Source organism: Mercenaria mercenaria, chromosome 15 (genome assembly GCF_021730395.1).
Source record: "Mercenaria mercenaria strain notata chromosome 15, MADL_Memer_1, whole genome shotgun sequence".
Taxonomy (NCBI): domain Eukaryota; kingdom Metazoa; phylum Mollusca; class Bivalvia; order Venerida; family Veneridae; genus Mercenaria; species Mercenaria mercenaria.
In genome coordinates, this window is record NC_069375.1 from 37295326 (window position 1) to 37315119 (window position 19794).

At 35.9% G+C, this 19794-nt stretch overlaps 1 protein-coding gene across 2 annotated transcripts in view; it reads left to right on the forward strand.

Moving 5' to 3' along the window:
- Window positions 1-15902, forward strand: part of LOC123551309 (SKI2 subunit of superkiller complex protein-like) — a 43229-nt gene extending 27327 nt beyond the window's left edge. For both annotated transcript variants that reach the window (XM_045340163.2, XM_045340152.2), the window contains exons 17-26: window positions 223-320; window positions 1081-1213; window positions 1802-1963; window positions 3814-3927; window positions 5980-6392; window positions 6913-7123; window positions 7822-7932; window positions 8440-8658; window positions 10386-10523; window positions 14226-15902. In XM_045340163.2, coding sequence (XP_045196098.2) covers window positions 223-320; window positions 1081-1213; window positions 1802-1963; window positions 3814-3927; window positions 5980-6392; window positions 6913-7123; window positions 7822-7932; window positions 8440-8658; window positions 10386-10523; window positions 14226-14426 — 1800 coding nt within the window. In that variant the 3' untranslated portion in view covers window positions 14427-15902. The remainder of the gene's footprint in view (window positions 1-222; window positions 321-1080; window positions 1214-1801; window positions 1964-3813; window positions 3928-5979; window positions 6393-6912; window positions 7124-7821; window positions 7933-8439; window positions 8659-10385; window positions 10524-14225) is intronic.
- Window positions 15903-19794: the final 3892 nt, after the last annotated feature.

Sequence of the window (19794 nt, forward strand, 5' to 3'; positions counted from 1 at the left end):
TTCTTTGAAAAATTGGAACCCCACGAGTATTAAAGATTTTGCAGTTTCTTTTTGTAGTCATATGCAGTATGATTATTGATGATTTATCTGTTTAGATATTTAAGATACCTTTCAAAAATTGTTTACATTAAATACTTTCTATACAAAACAAAAAATGCAAACCTTTGAAGATTTTTTAATCATACTTCACCTTAATTATGGAGAATTGTTTTCTTATTTTAGATACTATTTGCTACAGAGACTTTTGCAATGGGGGTTAACATGCCAGCAAGAACCGTTGTGTTTGATTCCATAAGAAAACATGATGGCACGCATTTCAGGTTGGTATTTTTTAGCTTGTTTGATTAAAAATAGCAGTTTTGATGCTGAAAACATTATATTCTTCTGTAATAAAGGGCTCCATTTAATTCATATAAATGTTTTTCTTATCTGATTTTATAGACATGGCACATAAATGAAAATGGAAGAAAAGAAGTTGTTTGATAACATGTTTGCTTTTTCTACTTTTATATTTAGCACAATTTCAACCATGAATAAGAATAAATATAGCAGGTATTTTGTAGGTTTATCACAAAACTCTATTATCTAATCTAAATTTACAGTTAAACCTGTATTAAGCAATCAAGTCAAGGGAGCCCCACCCTCTGGCTGTTTAAGATAGATGACTGCTTAAGACTGGTTGAAATCAGAATATAAAGTCAAGTTGGAATGCAAGTGGCTGCTTCACCCTTAGCCTGCTGGCAGCAAGTGATTTTGCCTTTGCAACCAGTGCAGACCAAGATCAGCCTGCACGTCCATGTTGATTATGGTCTGGACTGTTCACTATTCAGTCAGTAAATTTTCAGGGAACACACCTTTAAATAAAAAGTGATGCTGACCAAATTGAATGATGGACCAATCCATTTTACAAATTTAGCAGGGTAAGGGTTAATACAGGTTGCTGCTAATGCAAGATCAACCATATTACCACATAACAATAATGTGACAATTGTTTCGTGATTTGTTAGGTATTTAAGATATAAATGATATATTCAGATGTTAAAATGTGTTTGAATATTAACAAAACACTGATATTTCCAGAGATCTGTTACCAGGAGAGTATATACAGATGGCTGGTCGAGCTGGAAGAAGAGGTCTCGACACCACAGGAACTGTTATCATACTGTGTAAAGGGGATGTTCCAGAAGTATCGAGCCTTCATAAAATGATGCTGGTATGTATCGTGTCTCAGGATGTTTAACCCTTCACCTACTAAACTTCTTTAATGAACTTGTCCACCTTTCAATTTGGACAGTACCATTAACTGTTAAAAGGGGTGCTTACCAAAAAGATACTGACTGAATGGCGAACAGTGCAAGTCTAGATCAGACTGCATGGATGTGCAAGCTGATCATGATCTAAACTGGTCGCAAAGGCAGAACCAGTCGTGTTCAGCATCATAAGGGTTAAGTAGCAAAACGTCCAATATTATTTATAAGCAGCTGGGAAGCAGGGAATCTTAAAAGAATGAATTTGGCCGGGTTTGATTCCTAGGCAGGAAAAATGTAATCCATGACTGTTTGACAGATTTGTCTTTAACCGTTCATTCATATTGAGAAATTACAGTAAACTGTTGCTTAAGTTAAAGTCACTATTGGTACACAATCGAAGAACACTGGTTAGGTTAATTCACTTCCATTATATACCTGCAATTTTGTTGAAAAATGGCAGTACAGTAATTCAGCTATAGATAATAAACTGTCGGACAGATACAGTAGCAACACAGCACCTGTTATCAAATTTATCACTGCTTTTAATACAGGGCAAACCAACAAAGCTAGAATCTCGATTCCGCTTGACGTACTCAATGATTCTAAATCTTCTTCGTGTGGAGCAGCTGCGAGTTGAAGATATGATGAAAAGAAGTTTTTCGGAGTTCCACAGCCAAAAAGATGTTGCTAGACGAAAGGAAGATCTTCAAGTGGTAAAGTTTGCTTATATGAGCCTTGCCATGGGAAAACCAACATAGTGGGTTTGCGACCAGCATGGATCCAGACCAGCCTGCGCATCCGCGCAGTCTGGTCAGGATCCATGCTGTTCGCTTTCAAAGCCTATTTCAATTAGAGAACCTGTTAGCGAACAGCATGGATCCTGACCAGACTGCGCGGATGCGCAGGCTGGTCTGGATCCATGCTTGTCGCAAACCCACTATGTTGATTTTCTCATGGCACGGCTCAATTATTTTACAGTTATATCTGTAGATATTTCTTTAGGCTAAGTTTACACATTGAGTATTAGTGCATAAAACTTTCATAGGCAGATACTTTTTCATCTACATTGACATTATAAGTAATATGTGTCAGCACCTAATACCAGAGGTTGGGGACACCATAGGCCTTGACAGTCAGTATAGTCTAATAAGAACAGGATCCAGGGTTGTCAGTCTGAATGTTAAGACAAGTTTGAAAATTTTTAATGAGCACAATGTTGAAATTGACCAGTGATAGTGTTGCATTCCGAGACTGGTATTCAAAATTCATTTTCATACCATTGGAGACTGTGATGTAATTTTCATGAAAATGTCCTCAAGAAGTAAGTGAAATGTATAAATGTAACTTAAGCCAGTTTTCTTTTCAAAGAAAAATGTTATGAAACTGGGATTGTTACAGGATTTACGTCTTAGGAGTGAGAAAAAGCCAGTAAATTAGGTACACTTGTAAATAAGTTTGTGTTAATATTGCCCTAAGTATAGGAGACATTGGTCAAAAAAGACTTTGTCTATAATAGGTACAGGAAGCTATGAAACTCAGCATGAAAAGCTAATATGTAATAAAAAAATGATATTACCAGTACATTTGAGCCGTGCCATGGGAAAACCAACATAGTGGGTTTGCGACCAGCATGGATCCAGACCAGCCTGCGCATCTGCACAGTCTGGTCAGGATCCATGCTGTTCGCTAACAGTTTCTCCAATTCCAATAGGCTTTAAAAGCGAACAGCATGGAGCCTGACCAGACTGCGCGGATGCGCAGGCTGGTCTGGATCCATGCTGGTCGCAAACCCACTATGTTGGTTTTCTCATGGCAAGGCTCATTTGTGTCTTTCCACATTTACTGAACCTGTGGAACAAAAATAACAAATTTGGCAGAGCCTCGTATTTCATTATAATTATGTCTCCCACCACACAATGGTGTGGGAGACATATTGATTTACTCCTGTCTGTGTGTCTGTCTGTCACAAAGCTTGTCCGCACTCTAAATCGAACATTTCTTACCCGATCTTCACCAAACTTGAACAAAATGTGTCTGACCGTAAGACCTCGGCCAAGTTCGATAACTAGCCAAATCGGCTCAGGCACTTTGGAATTATGGCCCTTGAATTTCCGAAAAATCCTCATTTCGCATGCGCTTTCATACAGGCAAAACGTACCCTATACTACTAATTAGTAGTATAGGGTACGTTTTGCCTGCACGAAAGCGCATGCGAAATTAGTAGTATAGGCTAAGTTTTGGGTGCACGAAAGTGCATGCGCAAGATGATTAGGCAGTTGTGGGAGACTTGCGCTTTTCTCAAAAGCATCTCTATTTTATTCAATGATTTAATCAATTCACTATGAAAAGACACTTATGTTTCATCATCTATTTATTAATCAGCCAAAGGTATTGGAGCAAATAATGAACATGTCTGGCTAATAAGACACTGTTAGGCAATAGCACCTTGATTTGTCATTTGCTGCTGCTGAAAGGGGAACAATTAGCTTTATTACATATACAAATTGTTTCCCTTATCAGGAATCTATTCTTCCCTCTCAAATGACAACATGTGATTTTACAGTTACATAAGAAGCTCTCCACTCTAGAAGATATAGAATGTTTTATGTGTTCGGTGGACCTGGAGCCATACTGGGAGGCTTGCAGAGACTATCATGATCTACAAAAACATCTTCAGGTATGTAACATCATCAAAGGAAACTGCATTTATAGAAAAACTAGTTGTTGAACAATTTCATCATCTCCAACTACATTACTGAATTTTCCTGAATATCTGAAAGGTTCACAAGTTTCACAGAGTATGAATCAAACATAAACTGTCGTTTTGTTTGTTTACCTTCTACTGATCAAAGCAATGACATATTAACCCTTACCCTCTGAATTTCTATAATAAACTGGACCATCTTTGAATTTGGACAGTACCATTAACTGTTTAAAGGGGTGCTTACCAAAACAAAACTGTCTGAATGGCAAACAGTGCAGATCTTGATCAGACTGCATGTATGTGCAGGCTGATCAAGATCTACACTGGTCGCAAAGGCATAACCAGTCTTGTCCAACATGATAAGGGTTAAATCTGTGTGGTTTCAGGAAATTCAATGCTGTTTTGTTTAGAAATTCTTACATAGTTTTATCTGTAATAATCAACTTTAGCTAAGTATTGCATTTTAATTTATATGATTCAAAGATAAATGTAAATGCATTCTGGGGTATATTGATACATACTTTGGGTCTGCTAGTCCGTATGCACATCAGTAATCAAATATCGATATTCTCAAACACAAGTAGGGTTTATTAAAGGGAAACACATTATTTTTATGTTGTTTTGCAAACAATGTAATTGAACATCTGTATTAATGGCTGTGGCTCCTTGTTTGCCTCTGGTCAGGAAAACTGATCTGTATCTTTTCATAAACTCCTAAAAGAAAAATGTTTGTTTGCAATATCCAGATCTACCCTAAATTTTTGGCCCGACCCTAAAAGTTTTTATGGCATTGGAGATTTTTTTTTTTACAACTTTTTAACAAAAAGTTGCAAAACTGCACTTTTTATGCTTTAAACATGGTCATTGATGTTAGAAAGCATCCTACTGATGCTCTAAAGGCAAAACCCCCCTTATTTGTATTCATTTACAACACAAAAATAATTTCTGAAAAGTCCCACTTAAAAAAGAAAAAATCCAAAAAAAAAAAAATTACCAACCTTCCTCCCCTAATTTTTTTGAGCATATTACAGGAAACAAACAGTTCCTTTTTTTAGGCATTATATGTTGTTTATGATATTCCAAAAAGTAAAGAAAGGCTAAATTAAATGCCCTTCCCCAGAAATTTTCTAAGGCGCTGGGGTAAAGTCTGTATGGCGGGATAAGGGGTGGGTGCAGGAGGGGTATCCCCTCCCATGTTCATTTTTTTTTTAAAAAATCGAACCGCTTGATAGAAACAGTATTATGACATTGTCTTCCTTGCATCTCTCCAGGATATCTTAGATGTGATAGGGGCTCTTTGAATGATGAATAGAGTGAAGTTTTATACTAGTGGGGTGGGATCTGTATCAGTGTAAATCATTGTAGTAGGTAGCGAGGAGTAGTAAATGGTTTTAGGTTTATTCTGGAAAATGAAGTAAGTGATGAAATAATGCAAGGAGCGGCACCTAGGGTCTTCCCCCCCACCATCAAAGCTGGAAAGTTGCCATATGACCTATAATTGTGCCGGTGTGACGTTAAACCCAACAAAATAAATAAATAAATAAAAATCATAATACGTACAGCTTTGAAACTTTGCACACTTGTTTGTCATCATTAGTTGACTTAGTAGGCCAAGAACCATAACTCTGATATGCATTTTGTCAAAATAATGGCCCTTTTTGTACATAGAAAATTTTTGTTTAGGTTCGTCTTTGCTCAAAAACTATACGAGCTAAAATATTTAAACTTTGCACACTTGTTTATCATTATTAGATGACTATGTAGGCCAAGAACCATAATTCTGATATGCATTTTGTCAGAATTTTGGTCCATTTTGTACGTAGAAATTTTGAACTATAACACTTTTCTTACATACTGACCAGCACTTGCAGATGAGCGATGGCACCTGTAGGTTTGCTCTTGTTGTATTCTTATTTCTGTTCAGTACGAGGGAATAACTAATCATACAAGGTATGATTACATCTGTGAGATTGTCAGAAGATGTGTATGTATGATTTCTAACAAATCTTGTTTGCATATTTGCAGGGTATTATTCTATCTCATCCTGCTGCTGTGAAGGCGTTGTCCCCAGGGCGTGTTGTGATCATGAACCATGAAATAGACAACAGTGTACTAGGTGTTGTTCTCAAAACATCCTCGGGTGCTAACAATGAGAGAAACTTTAATATTCTAATCATCTGTGATAAAAATAACGATAGTGCTAAAAATAGTGAGACTTCTAAAAATACTAGCAGTGCTATAAATAGTAACAATTCTTTAGAGAGTGATGCTGTTAAGCCTGTGATAAAAACAAAACTGTTCCAACCGGAAGGTCCATGCTGGCATGAAATGGTGCAATGTAAAGCTGATAGTATTGCCATAGTAACAACAAAAACTATACGAACAGATGGAGAGAAAGTAATAAATGATATAAAGAAAAGAGAGCAACCCAGATTTAGGTAAGTTCAAACTTGATTTGACGGTATTAACTCTTATGCGACTTTTATTGATATCCTGGTTAGCTCAACACAATTCAGAACAGCTTTTTAATTAAAGTAAAAGTTCTGAAAGTAAAAGTTGACAATAGCGTAGGGTGCCCTCTGCAGCTGAGTGGTTAAAGTGTCTGTCTTCGAACCACTTTCCAACATTGGTGCGGGTTCAGTTCCTACTTAGGATACAGAAGGAAACTGTTTAGCTGGCTCAATTGACTCGCGTTTACATTAAATGATATCAGTTTTTGGCATGCAGGTATCTTCCAGTAGCAATTATACTGAAAAATTTACAGCCGGAAATGGCTATGAGAATGATTTTAGTCTACTAATTATTTTTATAATAATGTGAAGAAAATAATGTATTTTGTTTTAAATTTAGTTTTTGTTGAAGTTTTTTGTAGTTATAAATTTTTCATACCAGAACTTTTTAAACATCAGGTTTTAATTATTGTTGATATACTATTCTTGTTGTGTTCAACACTTCCAGAAATGATCCTCCATCCCAGTCTGTAACCACAGCAACACAAGAACTTCTTCGTATGACAGAAGCCAATAGTAATGGTTTACCTGGCCTTGACCCTATCAAGGACCTTCACCTTCGTGATATTGAGCTGGTGGAAAAATTCCGTTCTCTAGAACTCATGAAGGATAAGTTTTTGTCGTATAATTGTGTGAATTGCCCAAGATTTACTGAACATGTAAGTACTGGTATTTTGCAGGTTATTTTGTGTTCATTTAAAATTGGATGGCACTCATTGGCATAAAGGTGTGGACTTGTTTTTCTGTCTGAATGTGTTTGTCTGAATGTCCCGTAACTTTTTTTGTATCATTATATGTCAGAACTTGTGGAAACTTTCACAGATGGTCTGCCATGATGTATGTGTATGAGGAAAGAAATTTCTGCAATAGTGATTCCTCCTTGTTGATTTTTAAAGCCCTTTAATGATCTTACACAAACAAATAAACCTATATTTCTGAATCTAAGGAACATAATCATATGGCCTGTGATGTTTTATCTTGGTTTGACAAGTTGAAATTTCTAGGCAGCAGTTAACTTAAAGTTTGTACACATAACTTGCCTGTCTGTGCAGATTCAAGACCTTTCGAATGTTGAAGTTTTTGATGTGAGGAAAGTTGTGTAGCTGCTTAATGACATAAAATGGTTCTACACAGGTGCCGCACCTTGATTAAATAATGCTTGGAGGGATCTTCCTCCACCGTCGGAAGCTGGAAAGTCGTCATATGACCTATATGTTTGCTGTTGTGACATTAAACCCAACAAAAACATAAAATTTACTGAAGTATTGATAAAACACAAGAAAATAGCATAATCATAATTTGAAACTTAAAATTTTACACCTTAATTGTACACGATAACATTGTTACTTCATTACAGTTTAGCCAAATCAGTTCAAACATGAAGTTGAAAGAGGACTACCGAAGGTTGCAGTTCCTCCTGTCTGATGCGAGTCTGACCCTTTTACCAGAATATCAGCAGAGAGTTGAGGTCAGTAGCATGACTGTTGGAGATAAGTAAAATTATAATACCGGTTCACTTTAAATTTTTAGAACTTAGTTTTCTTATCTTTTATCAGTAGAATCAGTTGTCATATAATCAGCTATTTACAGCATAAATACCTGACTACAAGTCAGATTGGAACTGCAAATGTTCTTTGTTAAGATTTAACACACCTGGTTTACCCTCCATTTCTTTATCATGTAAAAAAATGAGAATTAACTGTACTTGCAGAGAAACAAGACAGTACTGGTACATGGGTCTTCCATGGTCAAGTGGTACAGGTTGCTGACTTAGACTGATTTGATCATTTTTGCTTAGTTTCAAACCTTGCTTGGGGTGTAGAATTATTTTAATTTATACAAAATGAAACCAGTTATGCAAATGTAGCATCTTTACAGTTTTTGCCTTATTACTTACTTAGAAATAGATTGCCAAACATTATCAGGAAATGTTTCCAGATGTGTATTGATAATAATTATTCATATATTCTTGCAGGTATTGAAGGCTTTAAACTATATAGATGAGCACAATGCCGTCCAGTTGAAAGGCCGTGTGGCCTGTGAGATCTCAACACATGAGCTGATGATCACTGAACTTGTGTTTGAGAATGCTTTTACTGACCTACACCCTACAGAGATAGCAGCATTGTTGTCATCCATGGTGTTTGAACAGAAAAATTGTAGTGAGCCAAGACTTATAGACACTTTAGAGAAGGTAATGTATTGTTGTCATCCATGGTGTTTGAACAGAAAAATTGTTGTGAGCCAAGATGTATAGACACTATAGAAAAGGTAGGTTATTGCTGTCATCCTTGTTGTTTGAACAGAAAAAATTGTAGTGAGCCAAGATTTATAGACACTTTAGAAAAGGTAGGTTATTGCTGTCATCCATGGTGTTTGAACGGAAAATTGTTGCCAGCTGAAACTTGTAGATACTACATAATGTAGGCAGTTGTAGTCAACCATGGTGTTGGAAAAGAATAGTAGCAAACTGAAACTTACAGACCCTGCAGGAGGTAGGCAGTTTTGGTTTTTAGCTCACCTGTCACAAAGTTGCAAGGTGAGCTATTGTGACCGCTTGATGTCCGTCGTGCGTAGTCCGTCATGCGTAGTCCGTCGTTTCTAAAAAAAATCTTCTTCTTGAAAACCACTAGGCAGAATTACAATAAACTTCACAGGAATGATCCTTGGGTGGCCCCCTTTTAAAATTATTCAAAGAATTGAATTCCATGCAGAACTCTGGTTGCTATGGCAACCGAAAGGAAAAACTTTAAAAATCTTCTTGTCCAAAACCACAGGGCCTAGGGCTTTGATATCTGGTGTGTAGCATCATCTAGAGGTCCTCTACTAAAATTATTCGAATTATCCCCCTAGGGTCAAATATGGCCCCACCCCGGGGGTCACATGGTTTATATAGACTTATATAGGGAAAATTTTGAAAATCTTCTTGTACAAAACCACATGGCCTAGGGCTTTGATATTTGGTATGTAGCATCATCTAGTGGTCCTCTCCTAAGATTGTTAAAATTATTCCCCTAGGTTCAAATATGGCCCCGCCCCGGGGGTCCCAAGTTTTACATAGACTTTTATAGGAAAAAGCTTTGAAAATCTTCTTGTCTGAATCCATACGACCTAGGCTTTTGATATTTGGTATGATGCATTGTCTAGTAGTCCTCTACCAAAATTATTCAAATTATGCCCCTGGGGTTAAAAGAGGCCCCGCCCTGGGGTCACTTAATTAATATGTGAGTTATATAGGAAAAATACTTAAAAAGTCATCTGATCCTATTTCCAAGACTGTTTAATTATAATTACCTGATGACCCCAAGTGATATGATGTCACTTGACTGTGACCTTGACCTACTGACATACTTTCTTATTTTTTAAGATACAGCCTTGAAATTTTGATGACACAGTTTTGCACACAAATCATAAAACTGAATTTCATTGACCATGAATGTGACCTACTGACTTTCTTAATATTTTATCATCAGTTTGACATTTGAAACATGTAGCTCATATTACTCAGGTTAGCGATCCAGGGTCATCATGACCCTCTTGTTTGTGGTTTTGAACAGAAAAATTGTTGTGTCAAGACTTATTGGCAATCTAGAGAAGGTAAGCGGTTAATGTCATTTAATATGATTTTTGAAGAGAAAATTTTAGCAACTCTAGAGTTTCAGATAGGCAGTTTTAATCCATGCCGTTTTAACAGAAAAATAGTTGCCAGCTGAAATTGAGCAGTTTATGAGGTATCATTTCATTCATTAAAAATATCCTTTATGCTTTAGTTGCTCAAAACCATGGACAAGTTGAGCAGCTTGCCCATCTTACAACTTTGGGCAATCAGGGTTTTTACTGTATGTAAATTGTAAAAATAGTATATTTTTGTAATGTATTATCTATAATTAATGTTGATGTGACATCATCTGTATGTTCCAGGGTCGGGACAGAATATTGGAGAAGGCAGCTGAAATCAGTCAAAAACAGAAAAAAGTAGGAATGCAGGTAGACTCTGAGTACGAGGAAACATTCAAGTTTGGACTGATGGAAGTTGTGTTTGAATGGGCAAGGGGAATGGTATGTGGTTTGTTTTACCTTTTTATGTGAAGAATAGAATGACAAAGTGAATAATGTGCATATTACATTTTAAATAGAATATGTATTGCATTTTTAGCTCACCTGTCACAAAGTGACAAGGTAAGCTTTTGTGATCGCGCTGTGTCCGTCGTGCGTGCGTGCGTGCGTGCGTCCGTAAACTTTTGCTTGTGACCACTCTACAGGTCACATTTTTCATGGGATCTTAATGAAAAGTGGTCAGAATGTTCATCTTGATGATATTTAGGTCAAGTTCGAAACTGGGTCACGTGCCATCAAAAACTAGGTCAGTAGGTCTAAAAATAGAAAAACCTTGTGACCTCTCTAGAGGCCATATATTTCACAAGATCTTCATGAAAGTTGGTCAGAATGTTCACCTTGATGATATCTAGATCAAGTTCGAAACTGGGTCACGTGCCTTCAAAAACTAGGTCAGTAGGTCAAATAATAGAAAAACCTTGTGACCTCTCTGAAGGCCATATTTTCCATTGGATCTGTATGAAAGTTGGTCTGAATGTTCATCTTGATGATATCTAGGTCAGGTTCGAAACTGGGTCACGTGCCATCAAAAACTAGGTCAGTAGGTCTAAAAATAGAAAAACCTTGTGACCTCTCTAGAGGCCATATATTTCATGAGATCTTCATGAAAATTGGTCAGAATGTTCATCTTGATGATATCTAGGTCAAGTTTAAAATTGGGTAACGTGCCGTCAAAAACTAGGTCAGTAGGTCAAATAATAGAAAAACCTTGTGACCTCTCTAGAGGCCATATTTTTCATGGGATCTGTATGAAAATTTGTCAGAATGTTCATCTTGATGATATCTAGATCAAGTTCGAAACTTGGTCACGTGCCATCAAAAACTAGGTCAGTAGATCAAATAATAGAAAAACCTTGTGACCTCTCTAAAGGCCATATTTTTCATGAGATCTGTATGAATATTGGTCTGAATGTTCATCTTGATGATATCTAGGTCAAGTTCGAAACAGGGTCATGTGCGGTCAAAAACTAGGTCAATAGGTCTAAAAATTGAAAAACCTTATGACCTCTCTAGAGGCCAAACTTGTGAATGGATCTCCATAAAAATTGGTCAGAATGTTCACCTTGATGATATCTATGTCAAGTTCGAAACTGGGTCACGTGCCTTCAAAAACTAGGTCAGTAGGTCAAATAATAGAAAACCTTGTGACCTCTCTAGAGGCCATATTTTTCATGGGATCTGTATGAAAGTTGGTCTGAATGTTCATCTTGATGATATCTAGGTCAAGTTCGAAACTGGGTCACGTGCGGTCAAAAACTAGGTCAGTAGGTCTAAAAATAGAAAAACCTTGTGATCTCTCTAGAGGCCATACTTGTGAATGGATCTCCATAAAAATTGGTCAGAATGTTCACCTTGATGATATCTAGGTCAAGTTTGAAACTGAGTCATGTGCCTTAAAAAACTAGGTCAGTAGGTCAAATAATAAAAAAAACCTTGTGACCTCTCTTGAGGCCATACTTTTCATGGGATCTGTATGAAAGTTGGTCTGAATATTCATCTTAGTGATATCTAGGTCAGGTTTGAAACTGGGTAAACTGCAGTCAAAAACTAGGTCAGTAGGTCTAAAATTATTAAAATATTTTGACCTCTCTAGAGGCCATATTTTTCAATGGATCTTCATGAAAATTGATCTGAATGTTCACCTTGATGATATCTAGGTCAGTTTTGAAACTGGGTCACGTGCGGTCAAAAACTAGGACGGTAGGTATAAAAATAGAAAAACCTTGTGACCTCTCTTGAGGCCATATTTTTCATGAGATCTTCATGAAAATTAGTGAGAATGTTCACCTTGATGATATCTAGGTAAAGTTCAAAACAGTTTCACGTACCTTCGAAAACTAGGTCAATAGGTCAAATAATAGAAAAACCTTGTGACCTCTCTAGAGACCATATTTTTCAATGGATCTTCATGAAAATTGGTCAGAATTTTTATCTTGATAATATCTAGGTCAAGTTCAAAACTGGGTCACATGAGCTCAAAAACTAGGTCACTATGTCAAATAATAGAAAAACGACGTCATACTCAAAACTGGGTCATGTGGGAAGAGGTGAGCGATTCAGGACCATCATGGTCCTCTTGTTAAATAAGTTTGTAGATTGGCTAGTCTGAAAACCAGGTACCGGTATATATAAGTTATTTAACAAGAGTGATGTTCTGACTAATTTTCTTGTCAATTTTGATGCAAACCTTGACAATGTTTGCTCTGTCCAAATTGAATTATGTGATGATATACGTAAAGGAAATGCTTCTTAGCCCACTCAGTAGCTTTTGTATCTGGTGCAAAAAGTCAAGAGTTTAAAGATAATATAATTGAGTGTAGAACAGTCTCAAGTTTTCACCATCTGACTTGTTGTTTCTAAGAATAATCATGAAACTGGTCAGTGATATTAACCTTTAGCCTGATGGCGGTAAATATTTCTGCCTTTGCAACCAGTGCAGACCAAGATCAGCCTGCTTATCCATGCAGGCTGATCATGGTCTGCACTGTTCGCTATTCAGTCAGTATATTTTCAGCAAACACCCCTTGAAATAATAAATGGTATTGCTCTAATTGAATGATGGACCAGTCCATTTTAAAAATTTAGCGGGGTAAAGATTAGATTATTATAAAAGTGGTGTTCAATCTCTTGTCATAAATCTTGAAGCAGAATGATCTTCCAACATACCTGTTCATGGAGAAGTTGTAAGTTATTTATTGTGAACACATTAGCACTGTACAGAAATGCAAGACAAAACAACATGTTAACAGAAATATGTTACACACATTAATTGTGCCTCCTTCGAAAAAAAAGGGGTTGTTTTATTTTGCCCACTTTCAGTCTGTTTGACAGTCAGTCAGATGGTAGACCATTTGGTTTCCGATCAGTAACTGTAGAGAATGCTTAGTCTTACAGTAGTTAAATTCATAGGATGGTTGCCTGTGTTCAGTAGATGACCCTTATTATTTTGGAGATCATTTAGTCAAAAGTCAAGCCTGAAATACAGTACTTTCCACTGAATTAGTAAAATCACTTTTGCCTACATTTGTCAAATTTCATAGGATGATTCCCTGTGATCAGTAGATGGCCCTTATTATTTTGGAGGTGATTAAGTCAAAAGTCAAGCCTGAAATACAGTACTTTCCACTGAATTAGTAAAATTACTTTTGCCTACATTTGTCAAACTTCATAGGATGATTCCCTGTGATCAGTAGATGACCTGTATTGTTTGGGAGTCAGTAGATCAAAGATCAAGGTCACAGCAACCTGGGGACTGAAAATGCTTTCTGCTCAGTAACTTGAGAACCCTTCGGTCTACTGGCTTCAGACTTCATAAAATGATTGCCTGTGGTCAATAGATGATCTCTATTGTTTTAGGAGTCAGTAAGTCTAAGGTCAAGTCACATGGACCTTGAGACTAAAAACAGTTCCTGCTTACTTTGGTCTACAGTCCAATAACTTCAAAGAAAGATTGACAGTTGTCATTAGATGGTCCTTTTGTGTTGGGGGGTCAGTAGATCAAAGGTCAAGGTCATAGTTATTTCGGGACTGAAAATTAGACAGGTAATCATGGGGGGCATACATGTTTTACAAACAGCTGTTTTTAACATTGTTTAAAATAGCAGTTAACACATTTAACGGGCTAAAAATATATTTTATTTTCAGCCATTTTCTGAGATTACAAATCTAACTGATGTGCAAGAAGGAATCATTGTGAGGTGTATACAGAGGCTTCATGAGACTTTGCGAGATGTCCGGAATGCAGCTCGTATAATTGGTGATCCTGTCCTCTATCAGAAAATGGAAGAGGCTTCCTCAATGATAAAGAGGGATATAGTGTTTGCTGCTTCACTGTATACGCAATGAATATTTACAAACTCAACTGTGATTTGTGTATTGCCAATGGAATTCAGCTGTTGAAATGTGCATAAAGCATGAATTCAAAACAAAAATATTGAAAATTTGAATTGAATCCAAAAATTCGTAATTTTCTGTGTAGAGAATGCGTAATTTTTTTATAGTAAAACTGGAAATGAACACTAACATGAACAAAATGTGAAGGGAATCTCTACAGATGTGCATGTGCAATGATAGGCTGAAATAGACATTTGCTCTGATTGCTGAAAAAGGGAAGGTATTTGCTCTATATACCTTTAAAATCTGTTGTTTTTACCATATTTTAACGCAAAGTGCTAAGCTAAAGTCAGCTATTTGGATCACCCTGTTGGTGTTGTGATCAACATTTTTCTTGCTTACACTCTATAGATGTCACAATTTTGGTTTAGTCTTCATGAAACTTGGTCAGAATAATCATCTGTCTTAGCAAAAATCATGTACCAGTTTGATACTGGGTCATATGGGAAATTAGACCACAAGGGAAAATCACAGAAAAACCTCGTTAACACTCTAGAGGCCACTGTTGCTACCTGAAGTTCAAAAAACTTTTTGTTTTTATGAAATGTAGGTCAAATTTGAAACTGGATTATCTTTGGTCAAAAACTAGGTCACTAGATCAAATCTAGAAATTGTCAGTCAGATCTGCAGTGAATCTTGATCAGACTGTTTTTATGTAATCTAGTAAAGGTTGAAACTCAAATCACTCTGTGTCTGATTCACATAAAACTTGGTTATCTTAATTATATCTTGTTAATGTTAGAAATTGGGTCATATTGGGTGTACAACTAGGTCACTGTGTCAAATCATAGGAAACCTTTTAATGCTTTCATCCTGACCATATAAATTAGACTTTATAAAAATATAGACCATGATTGAAACTGGGACATTTAGGGTCAGAAACTGGGTCTCTAGATCAAATTATTGTTAACACTAAGGCCATATTTTGTACCTGATTTTATTTTTCTACCTGGTATACATGAAACTTAACCAGTCTACATTATTTTTCCGTTACAGCATCTTTTTGTTGTGGGCCTACTTTGCGATGCATGCCTCTATTGCTGTGTTTGGGGTGCTCTGTGCTTCCGGGAAATCTACCCTTACCTTTTGTCTTTTGTTGAAAACGAAGTCAAGTTGTTTAGTACCGAGTCAATGGGTGTAAAAGGTTCATCAGATGAACGCAAAGTAAAAACCTTCTTTTCACTTGAAGAAGCCGTCTACCTATTTATATAGAACTAATCTAAATAAAACTGGGTAATCTGTATTGCTCAGGTAGGGATTAAAAGGTCCTTATGGCCCTTCATGGTATGAATCTTTATTAAATAAAGATAAAGCTTGTATACATAATGCATGTAAACTGCAATTTTAATGAAATTTTCTTGTCAGAAATTAAAAGTGCTATTTTGTTTGTGCCATCAGTATTACGGAAATAAATAGGGAAGAATTCAAGAGCTTTGTTATATTCATTCCTTGCCTTTACTTTTCCATACCAAAGGGTGGGTTACTGGTCAGAAATACAGGAAGAAGTCAGGGAGTGTAGTTAACATTAATTGTTAAAGATAGAACTTTTTCTACAAAAAATATTGATGTTTATAAGTTTTCTTACAAATCTGTCTATCCCGTTCTGTCCTTTTCATTTCTGAATTTCATGGGTTCCAAACATTCTGGTACGACTTGCCTGTTGTGCTATATATTTGCCAATTAAGTAAGATTTCCAAAAGATTTCTTGTTCCGAAAGCTTCTCCTCTAGATTTTTTTTCGCAAAAACCCTCATTAGTTTATACACGCAAGTTTTCTAGTATTCAAAGATATACAACAAAATTTTCACTCTTAGGGTGTACTAAGGCAACAATAGACACCTGTATTTTCAATGAATAAGTCCAACAGCAATAAAGGTATTGCAACATTTATTTAACCCTTACCCTGCTATATTTCTATAATGGACTGGTCCATCTTTCAATTTGGACAGTACCATTTATTATTTAAAGGGGTTTGCACTGAAAATTTACTGACTGAATAGCGAACAGTGCAGACCATGATCAGACTGCACGGATGTGCAGGCTGATCTTGGTCTACACTGGTCGCAAAGGCAGAATCATCTGCCGCCAGCAGGCTATGGGTTAAATAAACTTTGTCTGCTGTTTGATCCACCATTGCCGTGATAAGGTTTTCTTTTATTCTCTAACCCTTGCCCTGTTAAATTTCTATAATGGACTGGTCCATCGTTCAGTTTTGGCAGTACCATTTATAAGGGGTGTTCACTGAAAATTTACTGACTGAACAGCGAACAGTGCAGACCATGATCAGACTGCATGGATGTGCAGGCTGATATTGGTCTGCACTGGTCGCAAAGGCAGAATGACTTGCCGCCAGCAGGCTAAAGGTTATAAAACAATACCATTGTTACTATACATCATTTAAAAGAATTATGTGGTTGGTAATAGGAACATCTAAATTTTCAAAATAATTATATTTTGAATTTACCACCAAACAATGATTTTGGTTGGGTATTTCCATTGTAAATTTCGACAGTTTTGGACTTTTTTTTTTAAAATTTAAATTTCAGTTACATATTCTGATGGATTGTAAGGAAACTTTAAGTGTATCTTAGTTAGTACAACAGAGACATTTCTGCGCCAAAAGTTTGTAAAATTTCTAAACGAGAATTTTTTTTTTGCCAAAAGTATGCTATTTTTACAATGGGAAAAATACATTCTGGCCATAAAATCAACATGATGTAGCTTATATCTAGATATTGCAAAATGAAGCCGCAAATTACAAGAAAAGCCTGTCTTGGGTCGGTTAGATCAAACAATAGTTCATATATTCTATGTACATTTTTTTAACAAACCAGTAACATTTTTCACAGTATTTGTGAAACTCTACCAGAATCATAAGTACAAACAATTCTTAATTTGACATGTGTGATTAACACAGACAAGGAAAGCTTTCCTAATATAAGTGACATCACTACTAGAAAAAAATAACAGCAACAAAAGATTCTGACAGAAAGCATGTTGAAATCGCAACAAATCTTCAATGTACAACTTGAAATCAATGTTCAACTATTTAATCCTAGAAATTCGTACTAATAACTTTACTTCAAGAAATTCGGTTAAACAACACATCCTCGCCTCACAAAAACATGCGAAACTACTTTTAAAATTCTTGTTCTACTCAATGAACTATTCAAGGCTAATTGATCTGTCTTCTCTTCCATGATGAGATCGTTCTGAATGTTGCAAATTTAAACACAAAATGAATATCGTAAGAAAAAACAATTATTTTTTTTAATAATAACTACTACCGGTAGTAGTTGTTCATATTATATTTAGATAACTGAGAAATTTCACTAGAATAACTGGTTTAATATTCACCTTGCCATTAAAAAAGTAATAAAAATATAATTTAATTTTTCCTGATAACTGAGAACTAGTTTCCCCTAAAAATAACATGAAACACAACATATGTCGAAACATGACAAATATATCACACATTTGCTGTAACATCACTTTTCCTAACTCTAGTTTTTGATGAAGTTGGTAGCTGAAGAAAAAATACCCATGCGAAGTTTCATTTTATTCTATACCTATTTTATCTATCCAATTGCGAACGTTCATTTGCAACACGTGACCGTACAATATATTACGGTATTTGGATGCACGTGCGTACAAAAATCTTGTATTTTCTGTATTTTACGATAAAGCCCGAAACGCGTGAAAATGTTCCGAATGTAAATCGGATGAAGTAGGCGCTCTATGTACAGAGTTTGATTATGCGTCTTGAATTTAATTTGAGTTTTTTTTGTTTACAACACACAAAAACGATTAAAGGGATAACAATGCTACCTGATTTAGATATTAAAACGTTCGTTAATAATCAAAAACTTAAAAACACAGTAAATAGGATCATCAGATGTTGGAATATTTGAAAAGTCGCTAACAGAAGCCGTTCCGGACGAAACCTAGAAATTGGTATCAGCCCTGACTGTCTGAATTTTATCAGTTTTTGTTTAACGGTTAAGAAACAAAATGGAGAAGATTATGAATGGCAGCGGACGGGCGGTCAGCATCCAAAACATGACTGCTAATTCAGTTTTCGTCGGATCTTCACCAAACTTGCTGACAATGTTTGTGGACATTACATCTCAGCCAGTTTCGATAACCAGCCAAATTGTACCAGACACTCTTTGATTATAGTCCTTGAATTACTCGAAAAACTGGAAATTTAGCCTTGTCCGCTCTTTTTAGTCGAACAGTTTTCATCCGATCTTCACCAAACTTGCTGACAATGTTTGTGGGCATAATATCTCAGCCAAGTATTATTACCACCCAAACCGCCAAATGGCTGTTGTAGGGAGGTTGCACCATATACTTTTTTTAATGATGATACGCAGAAAAAACAACATTCAATGAATTACGTATATTACGTATGAAGTGAAACAAATATAGAATAAAAAGGTTATTTAAGGTCTAACATTGTTCTGTATAATATATATTTGCACTCATACCAAGCTGGGAAAAACTAGAAAAGGCAGGAATACAATATTCAGTGAAACATTTTTAATTTAAACTATTATTATAGTAAGATAAAATAGATATAGAATAAAAAGGTTATTTAACACTGTACTGTACAATACGAGATATATTTGGACTCGTACCCAGCTGAGAAAACCATATTGAACTCGCCTAGCGGCTCGTCCAATATGGTTTTCTCAGCTGGGTACTCGTCCAAATATATCTCCGTATTGCACAGAACAATGTTAAATAACCTAATAATAACCTACGCTAAGGCAACAATTACATAGCGAATTGACATTTCAGACTTAAATGATTTGATTAATACGGGCCTTAACCTCTTGTATGCACATACGAAAACATTGAAATAAGATTCCCTATATTGAAGCCCATTCAAACCGTACATTTTGTATGTTCTTAAAAGTATTCGAATTAATAAGTTCACAACAAAAAGTTTTCATTTATTTAGTGATTACCTTGAAAATCTTCATATTAAACCTTGTATGTAATTTCGGCAAATATAGTTGCCAATGCAGGCCATCAGATTTGTTTTATTTAGAAAAATATCATTCTTACATGTACGTAATTTTCAAATTTGGAATATCATCGCAGCTGGTGACCCGAATTTACTTAAGAGTAGCAAATAATTTCATCGGTAATATTCACACTGCTGAGTCAGCATTTTCCGCGTAGTCTTATATAATGCATAATTGACGATGCAGCTGAAAAAAAGCATTTTAAAGCCTTAAGTTTCAGACGAATACCGGTCCAGGGAATGCATTTATCTATATTAAGGCCACAAAATTTTATTTTCTTCCTGGTTG